Raw genomic sequence first — 10,389 nt, 5'->3', positions numbered from 1 at the left:
GGTAGCTGTCCACTAACACGAAAATCTATTACATGATATTTTGTCACTCTTGGACATTCTCCAATTTCTTGGAAAACCAAGAAGCAAAATACAATATCCCGCTCCTCAGCTGAAGCTGAATATCGGGCAATGGCAACAGCCACCTCTGAACTTATTTGGATCAAATCATTTCTCAGCTCTCTTAGCATTCCTCACGAAGTGCCTATGCAACTCTTCTGCGACAGTCAGTCAGCCATCCATATTGCCTCTAATCCCGTGTTCCATGAGCGTACAAAGTATATCGAGTTGGATTGTCATTTTGTTAGAGAACATGTTCTCAGCAAGACTATTTCCACTCAACACATCAGAACCAGCTCTCAGCCGGCTGACATTATGACCAAAGCTCTCAGTTCGAAAAAATTCGATTTCTTGACTTCCAAGTTGGGCATCTCCTCCCTCCATGTTCCAACTTGAGGGGGAGTATTAGAATAGGATAGGATCAATTTGTTAGGATCAGTTTGTTCTGAGTTTGTTTGTATCAGTTTGTTACTGTGTTGTTACTTTGTAAATCAAATATGTTAGCTAGCTGTACTGTTTTTCTGTTCCTTAGTTTTAGCCGTTCCTATTGTACTTCTTTGGTCTATATATTCGACCTCATTCAATTGAATCAAAGTAAGCTGCTAATTGACAACAACTTCTGTTAACTTATTTATAGTTTAAATATAAATTCATAAGTCAATACCTCACTCTAATTCTGATTTCTCCTTGTAGTTCTATTAGCAATCAATGATAATTATTATTAATAGTTTATTCCCCAATCAAATTTGCTATCGGGTCATATTTAAGGAATATGTTCAGAAAAATAAATAGGAAAAAATTCAAAAAAATCCCCAGTAATTTTATTTGGAATCACTTTTACCTCATTTTTTTTCTCTAATCACTTATCCCATATGATTTTTTTTTATCCAAATTCATCTTTAACACTGTTAGAGACTAAATTAATTTGCCTATTTTATCCTTTTAAGAAAAAGAAAATAGACTTATGACCAAAAAAAATAAAAGAAAAAAAGAAAAATAATACCAAATATATTAGAAACTTACAATACTTATAGAAAAGACTAAAAATTAAAAAACCAGAATAGAAGAAAAAAAAAATATGTCTAAATCAAAAAAGAAGAAAATAGACCAAAGACCAAAAAAGAAGAAGACCAAATATGTTGAAAATTAATATTAGTAGCATAAAAGATTAAAAGTAAAAAAAAATAATCTAAAAAATAAATTAAACTGAAAACAAAAACAAAAATAGAAGGAAAAAAAACTAGATATGTCTAAACAAAATATTTGGTGTTATTTTTTTCCTTTTTTGTCATCAATCTATTCTCTTATTGTAAGAAGGGTGAAATAAGTAGATTAATTAAGTTTCTAGCTATGTTAAAGATGAATTTGGATAAAAAAAATATATGGGGATGAATGATTAATATAAATGGTTCAAAGTAAAACCATAGCGAAGTTTTTAAATTTCTCCCAAATATGAAATATGCTTAGAAGGATTTAACCTAAATTAAAAACATAACTATTTACCAAAAAAACATCAACTAGGCATTTGGTTTTCAAATAATAAATGAAGAGAAATAAAAGAATCATGTTATTTGACACAACTTCTTTTTCCTAATCATTCAAAAAAGTGAGAAATTCACTCTAATTTTTTTTCTCTCTTTTTATATAATAGAACTCACAATATTTATGTATCTATAACATGACACAAGAAATGTCACGTAACATTATATTCATAAAACCCATAAATCTATATTCGAAATTGTTTGATTATATTAACTTGATGCATTAGTAAAATAAGAAGTTTTTTATTAAAGTTTTCTGTTTGTATATAATCTAATTTTAAATTCATTTTCATTCTATACTCCTACAGAAACATTTTGAAACCAATTTAGTCCAAACTAGTTTTTACTATTCATGCAACAAAAAAACTCTGTTTTTGTTGTCCTAAAAAGTTGTTTAAAAAAAATTAATAACATTTTCACCACCCATGGTATTTTGTATTTACCAATCATCACTAAAAATAAATAAATAAATAATAATAATAACCAAAACTCATCTTTATTTGGTTGGGGGAATTTGTTTGGTTGGTAGTGTGTGTCGATGATTCATGAGGAATTGGATGAGCATGGGAGGCATGGCGATAGGAATAGCAGCAAACACCACTGTTGTTGTTGTTGCACCCATTCACAAAATCATCCCATTCTCTCTCACCAGAACGACGACGCCGTTTCTCATTTCTATTCTCACTCCCCGTCGCCGCTTCTTTTCTGCTTCTTCCGTTACTTCTTTAACTGCTGAACACAACTTCTCTGATTTCGGTCACTACCCATCTTTTTAAATATATGCACAAATGCATCTCTTTATTCATATAATTTTTATTTTTATTTTTCATCCCTTTTAATATCTCAATGTTTCTTTGATGCAGGAGATGGTCACTGCGTTGCAATTTCAAGCAAAGGTTCAAAGATGCTTCTTAAAGGGATGACTTACACTGAGCTTGAAGTATGCTCTTTTTTTATTTTATAAATTTATTTATATATGTATGTGCATATTGTATTTTATCTTTAGGGCTTGTTTGGTGGACCATGATAGTATAAGGGTAGGATATGACACGAGACTGATAAGGGTAGGATATGACATGGGGTTGATAAGCCTATATCATGTGTTTGATGAGCACTTAATTAGCAATCTGATAAGATTATCTAGAAGGAGAAAGAAAAAAGAAAAAAGAAAATATAATACAATAAATACTAATATATTGGGTAACGTGGGATATATTGGGTAGCGTAGGGATATATTAGGTATTCAATATTGTTATCCTATCCTGTTGAATCATAACCCAGCTCCCCCCATAGGATAAGAAATCGTGTATTGGATAGAATAAAATGAGACAATATGATAAGCTAATCATATCCTATTGACCTACCAAACAAGAGATAAGAGTAGGATATGATAAGTTATTCTATCCTATCTTCTTTATCAGATGCTCCAAACAGGCCCTTAAAGTCAATGAGATAAGTTATCTACATTGTTATGGTGCGGAAATTAAGGTACTTTTGTAATTATAATTTATTTCAGGGTATAATAGCCCTTCTGATTATAATTTTTTTAATCTTTTAACTCAAAACGACGACATCGTTTTGAGAATGAACATAGATAACTTATCTACGTTGACTCTATAAACATTAAAGCCTTTAACCTGTCAATAAAATGTGACTGTTATAAATTAGTTATTTAAGAAAAAAAAATATGTGAAATGGGTATTTGATTTCCACTTGTTGACTCAAATTTGGGAGTGGATCCCCTGGTATCTTATTTAGCATAACTATATCATGTGAGAGGGATCGTAATCATTTATAAGCAAATCAATGGCGACGAGAGATTAAAGGGAAAAAATATTGGGATCGGGAGTGACAAAATCATCATGGTTGATTTGCAAATGAATGGTTAAGATTTTCGCACATAATATGATCATGTTAAATAACACAGTGATTATCTACTCCCTTCTAATTTTGTGGCTGATGGTTATTATCACTGTACAGAAATGGGTTCAATCACATGGATACAGGCCTGGGCAGGCTATGATGTTATGGAAGCGTATGTATGGAAACAACATTTGGGCCCATCATATTGATGAGTTGGAAGGTTCTTTCTTCTTCATCTTCTCCTTCATGTATTTGAGAGGGGGCAAAAATTATTGTTTTATAATGTTAGTACTCTGTACTTGTTAATTGATCAATAATGTTAGTGCACTTATAGATCGTCCTAGTGAGTATAATTAAGAATTGCTTATGAACTTTGAGCTGCACACCGCGCAGTTTAAATTGACTAATAATTCTTCTAATTTATTATTTATATATCAATCTTATGATTTAGGTTTGAACAAAGATTTCAAGAAGATGCTGAGTGAAAATGCCGAGTTCAAAGCACTTGCTCTGAAAGAAATTCGCGCAGCGTCTGATGGAACTAGGAAGGTTGACATGATCTTTCTCTGTTTTGTTTTCAGTTCTTATTATATATTTTACGTCTTTTAATCCATCTAGCAAGACTTGCAACCTGGGTGGTTACTTAGATGATATTTTAGGCTTATATCCTCATGATTTCTTGCATTGCTTGCTTATATTTAGTTAAGTCTCAGGAGAGGCTTCTTGTTGACTGTTAAACTCACAGGACATTGCAGATTTTATTCACATTGGATGATGGGTTGGTCATAGAAACAGTTGTCATACCTTGTGATAGAGGCAGGACTACTGTGTGTGTTTCGAGTCAAGTCGGATGTGCAATGAACTGTCAATTTTGCTATACTGGAAGGCAAGCCTTCTTTTTCCTGTTTGAAATCAATTCAGTGGTTTTGCTTTGTGATAATTTTGCTGCAAGTTTGTTATACATATTTATTTTGCAGGATGGGTCTTAGGAGACATCTTACTGCGGCAGAGATAGTAGAGCAAGCTGTTTTTGCCAGACGGCTGCTCACAAGTGAAGTTGGCTCCATCACAAATGTTGTCTTTATGGTAGTTTACAATTGCATTGAGAATTCTAAAGCTTACTGTATATCAACAGTGAAGGCATATAAGAATGCAACACCCGCTATTGTTTCAACGATTTAGCATTAGGAAATGCATTTAATTTTTTTTTCATTGTTGTCCCAGACTCATACTCCCAATATGAACGTCTGCTTGGTCTAGCACCTACTGTCAATTCTGTTGATGCTTACATATATATCATGTGTGCTAGAGATGGGGGAGGGGAAGAAAATGATAAAATAGAATTACAAAAGTGGTGTCTTCTAATTGATTGCAAGCTAATAACTGCCATACATTTATTTTAGGGCATGGGGGAACCACTTCATAACATTGATAATGTCATTAAAGCTGCAGACATTATGGTGGATGAGCAAGGACTTCATTTCAGCCCCCGCAAGGTTACTGTTTCAACCAGTGGGCTTGTTCCGCAGCTGAAACGTTTCCTTGTTGAATCCAACTGTGCATTAGCTGTTAGTTTAAATGCAACTACTGATGAGGTAAATTTCTTATTAGTTTATTGTTATTTGCTCATGAAGACAGATGAGATGGAAGGATTGGTCACGCTTAAAAATATTATGTCAGGTTAGAAACTGGATCATGCCTATAAATCGAAAGTATAAACTGGACTTGCTTCTTGAGACACTTCGGGAGGAGCTTTGCTTCAAACACAACTATAAAGTTCTATTTGAGTATGTGATGCTTGAAGGAATTAATGACAGGTTAGGCAAATTTCTTCACTTTGTATATTGCTTGTGTTGGATAAATAATTTTATATCTTTCCCTAGTATCAATTGTCTTGTCGCTAGACAAAATCATGTTTCAGTTCATGAGCTGGATCATATGTGTAATACTTACACATGAATTTGGAATGATGCAATTGAGATTGCACAATGTTCTGTACTATATTGGTGGTTTTTTCTAGCTTAGTGCTAAAATTGGATTTTTCATATGTCCTATTTTTCGTTTGCTTTTAGGTCCTGTTCAGGGTCTTATTTGCCCTTGTCTAAGTCCATCTCCGGTCACTGCCCTTGTCAACTTCTTTCTGCCATCACTCCTGATGCTACTTAACCCCAGCATGATGCATATGTAATATCATCAATAAAACCATCAAATTGCTTGCGTTGATTAGTTCTCACCATTCCCCTCTCCCCTTTTCCGACTATGTTTATGGTCTCATTTGTGTGTGAAATTCCTCTACTCTTGCTCTATGAAACGTTCCATGTTGTTGTTCCTTTTTTCTCCTTAGCTGTTCATTTCCATTATGAATCATGAAGATAAACGACTGAATGTTGTTGAAGTTTTGGTTCAATTCTAACTTTTTGCGTTTATATATGTATACTTTCCCTACCTAATGGAGTAAGACTTGGTTATTGTTGTTATCGTTGCATATACCTTAACTTGTACATCCTTTATCCAGCAATGAAGACGCAAAGAGGCTTGTGGAGCTTGTGAAGGGCATTCCTTGCAAGATTAATCTCATCTCATTCAATCCGCATAGTGGATCATTCTTCAGACCAACCAAAGAAGAAAGGATGATTGAATTCCGAAATACATTGGCTGGGGCAGGTTGCACTGTCTTTTTACGACTCAGTAGAGGAGATGATCAGATGGCTGCATGTGGTCAATTAGGTAAGCCTGGCACCATTCAAGCTCCATTGCTCCGTGTACCACACCAATTCCAAATGGCACTTGAAAGTTCTGTGTGATTCCTTGTAGAGAGACGTTCAGCTACAAGTTGGTCCAACAGTTACTAAGTAATTCCATAGGGCACTTGTGAGTGGGATAGGGTGGCCATTGTTGTTTCAATATTTAGAATGCAAGACCTGAAACCTAAACAAGGAAAATATCTGTCCGTTTCCATGTTTCACTACCCCATTTTACTATTAATTGACATTTTTTGGTAAACGTGAAGGATCCAAATTCCTTGAGTTCTCTGATTTTTACATGAAATAGAAGCCAGAAAAGAGCATTATATTTATATAGCGTTTTGACCATTGGTTGGTTCCTTTTAATTTTATATTTGAAGAAAATCGATGAGATAAATGTAAAAATTAATATGTTAACTTGATAAATATTACTAGTTTTTACATGTATATTTACATGTAAAAACTAGTACAAGCTTATGTACATTTACTTATGTAGAAGCTTTAAAACAACATGGCAATTATGGTATAACTAATATTTTTATAAACATAAACCATAGTTTATGGTACTTTTAGTCCATGTAAAAAATATAGTCATTTTTCGATTTGGTCTCGTTAATTTTGTGTTTCAACTTCTGAATCATCGTTGTTTAGATCTGATCTTCAAGCCCGACTTTCGAATTTTTTTTGTTTGCCTTTGATTGTCACCACTTGTGAAAATCACAGCTCCAAATGTGATGGTGGTCTCAACGGTGAGTTATTGGTTGACTGTTTAAATTGGATAAGATATATGTGTGTGGTTTTTGGTTGAACTTTTTAAATTATATATATATATATATATATATATATATATATAAATATTTTTCCGGCAACTTAAGATAATTTTATCTCCGGTCACTCCAAAATTACGTCCTTTTGTTTATTTATTTTCTTATATTAATTGATTCATCTTTGAATGGTTATGATTCTCTTTTTCTCTCTATTTCTTTATCACCATTGATCCATCTTTGGACGGTTATAATTCAGTAGCCGGAGATAAAATTATCTCAGACAGCTTGAGAAACGATAAGCTCGTATAATATATATATTTATATATATATATATATATATATATATATATATATTTATTTATTTTTTTTTTATATTCAAAATTTTAAAATTTCGTAACACAACAAAAGTTACAAGTGTTTCCAAATTTAAAAAAATTACTCCATAGTTATTTAATCAAGTTTAATAAAATAAATTCACAATCACAATTACAATCCTATTATACATGATATGATTTCATTATAAGTTATTATAAGCTAATTTGCAACGAAAGCATAATATTACACTCATATAAATTGTAGGTTATTTAAAAAATATGCATCAACATCACACACATAATAGAAGTAAAACATTAATTTTTTATTTATGTAACAATTATGTTTTAAAATTTTATTAAATAATTTTTAAAATGAAAAACAAATGAAAACTTGAAAAATTAATGAGAAAAAAGTTAACTTCAATATAAAAGTATGTAACTGGTGTATCCAAAAAAAAAAAGTGTGCATGTGATAGAATTGAGCCAAATAAATATGGGCTATAGCCCACTGTAAAAATTAGAGGGAGGGTTAAAAGAAGCCCTAGGAGAAAATGCTTTTACAATTTCACATCACTTCTTATAGAGCTTGCTACCATCTTTTTTTCTCCTCTCTATCTATTCATGAAAATCCAGCCATTTTATTTCAGTTTTTTCTTTTTCCTTTGCTACCTATAGCATTACCCTCTGGTTTGTTGAAAAATCACCTATGTGTATGCATGTTGAGCCGTGGAGAAGGGCAACATCTCCTGTTTAGATATTGGTTATAGCTTGAGGAATGACAAATCCAATAGGGTGGTGTGCCGATGAAGTGATTAATGATGCAAAGGTTTTTTTTAAAAACAAAAAAGAAAGAAAAAACTTCATGAACCATCTGGATTTTTCAACCTGCGGATCACCGATTTTTAAAAAAATTGGTCGATGAACTAGTTCACATCTATTCTTGAGCATGACCGATCTATTGAGTAACAAGAACTAGTTACATAACCAGTTCACCAATTTCTAGTTTAACCCTGCCGATTCGAGTCGGTTTTCGCAACACTAGGTCAAGGGGCATTCTACTACTAGAAACAGGGTCAGACTGTGAATACAAGGTATGTTTCGATGATGACAAAGAAGCAACAATAAAAAGAAAATAGCATTGATCAAGAGCAAAAAGTATCAACCATGTGTGGAGGTTGAAGATATATAATGAAGCCACACAAAAAATAATGAGATATTAAAGTGGCGAGAACATGGATAAGCTATAAAGAAAGCTAGCATTGGATTAAGAGCAACAAGGAGAATAAGAAGAGCAAAATCAAGATCAAAGCCAATAAATCTGGACAACCATGAAGAAAATCTTAATCTCACAAGTTATGGTAAAAGATGATCAAATCCAACAATGCATCAAATTATTGCAAAACCAACAAGTCAAACATTAAGTTCAAGTAAAGATCAAGATCCAAGAATAAACATAAGAAGCTAAGTCCTTGTTCCTATTAGATTAAACTTTTAGGACTTAGATTCAATTGTAAAGGTATATGTTTAATTGCATTGATGAGCTCAACATTGTATAATCTTTCAAAATTGCACGACTCTTATACAAACCATTTTGACATGCTTTTCTAACAGAAAAATAACTAACATATGCTAAATGTGATAATCCTTTTTATAAGTGCTAAGAATGTGCGTGAAACGGTTTTTTGAATCAAGTTGGTTTCAATTTGTGAAATTCATGCATAAATGTTGCTACTCACGGCAAGTGCACCGATCGTACAAGTAATATATGATTAAGTAAGAGATCGTTCCCACGAGGATTACGGTTCAAGCACTAATTCACTATCGCAACTTAGTTGGACAATCGAAAGTGTATTTGGAAACAGGATTTGAATTGCAAAATTAAAATATTAAATATTAAGCTAATTACTTGCAAGAATTAAAGACAAGAAATTAAAGATGTGATTTAACTAATAAAATAAAAACGTAGCTAGGGGTTCGATTTCATTTAATCTCCTTATTACGTTTGAATTCCTTCTTAATGTTAATTGTCCTTAGTATCAATCTAATCAATTCTTTCGCATGTTATTAGAGCTCAATCTCTTGTTACTCTAAAACATTTACAATATTGGAAGAACCCTAGTTCCCCGGTTATTCCCCAAGCATGCAAGCATTAAATTCAAGAATCTTAAATATTACGCAAACCCTATGTCTATCCCTAGAATCATAACGTTTACGATGAAGTTATCAGATATGGATCACACACCAACATTCCTATTGTCATGCATTCACCGATGATCATTATATAAGATTCAAGCCTATATAAAGCATTAAAAACAGATAACTTCATTCATGATATAAAGGAAAATTAACACAGCGAATTGTTCAAAACATAATAAATTGACTAAAATCCATCTAACCCTAACTACTTAAAGAACTAGCCGGACATAGCAAAATCAAGAACAAAAGAAAATAGAAAAGCTCCCCCAAACTCCATAGATAATTGGTGGATCTTCAATATCTCCAGTGAACACTTGACGTTGATCCGTCTCCGCCGCTCACGAACATGAATCTGATGTTCCTCCGCGTTCCTTCAGCCTCTAAGCACCCAAGAGTTGTTTTGCAATGTGAAAGTTATTCTTCTGGTTCCCGATGGTGTTTTTTTATAGGTCAAGAGTTCGTATCTTGATGAAACACCTTGAATGGGCCTAAGTTGGGTTTCTGGGGCGCTTAAGCTTGCTTCATCGCGCTTAAGCCCCCTAGAACGGTGATTGCAGAATTCGCGTTGCGCGCTTAAGCGCGCTGTAGGGCGCTTAAGTGCGATCTTCCAGTCAGAATTTTCTTCTTCCAGCGTGCTTAAGCCCTGAGTTAGGGGCTTAAGCGCCCATAGGCCGAGACTTTTTGCGTATTTTGGAGGCTTAAGCTTCCTTATTGGGGCTTAAGCTTCCATTGGCAGAGGCTATTTGCTTGTTTAGGAGGCTTAAGCTTCATGATGGAGGCTTAAGCTTCCTCTCTAACAACTTGATAAGATCTTAAATCTATCTTGTTTTTGATCTTCCTCTATCATCTCTTGATCTCATATCTTCTAGTTGTGATCTCTATCTATCAAATCTTCATCTTTTGACTC

The 10,389-nt window shown here is 33.2% G+C and overlaps 1 protein-coding gene across 1 annotated transcript; it reads left to right on the top strand.

The window, feature by feature from the left end:
* The first annotated feature begins 2,111 nt into the window (after positions 1-2,111).
* LOC133314812 (uncharacterized) lies at positions 2,112-6,521 on the top strand. Its single transcript, XM_061516337.1, has 9 exons — positions 2,112-2,354; positions 2,462-2,538; positions 3,579-3,681; positions 3,913-4,010; positions 4,217-4,347; positions 4,439-4,547; positions 4,865-5,056; positions 5,142-5,278; positions 5,977-6,521. Exons 1-9 carry the CDS (start codon positions 2,144-2,146, stop codon positions 6,263-6,265), a joined length of 1,347 nt encoding a protein of 448 aa, XP_061372321.1. The 5' UTR covers positions 2,112-2,143; the 3' UTR covers positions 6,266-6,521.
* The last annotated feature ends 3,868 nt before the right edge of the window (positions 6,522-10,389 follow it).

Source organism: Gastrolobium bilobum, unplaced genomic scaffold (genome assembly GCF_033153095.1).
Source record: "Gastrolobium bilobum isolate Gb01-03AN ecotype WA unplaced genomic scaffold, APGP_CSIRO_Gbil_v1 utg11595, whole genome shotgun sequence".
In the NCBI taxonomy this organism is placed as follows: Eukaryota; Viridiplantae; Streptophyta; class Magnoliopsida; order Fabales; family Fabaceae; genus Gastrolobium; species Gastrolobium bilobum.
The sequence above is the reverse complement of the archived record's forward strand: the minus strand, read 5'-3'. Positions and strand labels throughout refer to the sequence as shown.

Excerpts from the sequence above, each read along its gene's own strand:
- LOC133314812 (XM_061516337.1), top strand. The coding sequence starts at position 2,144 with ATGAGGAATTGGATGAGCATGGGAGGCATGGCGATAGGAATAGCAGCA. Across the intron at positions 2,539-3,578 it reads TGACTTACACTGAGCTTGAA|AAATGGGTTCAATCACATGG; the intron begins GTATGCTCTTTT and ends ATCACTGTACAG. Across the intron at positions 5,279-5,976 it reads CTTGAAGGAATTAATGACAG|CAATGAAGACGCAAAGAGGC; the intron begins GTTAGGCAAATT and ends TCCTTTATCCAG.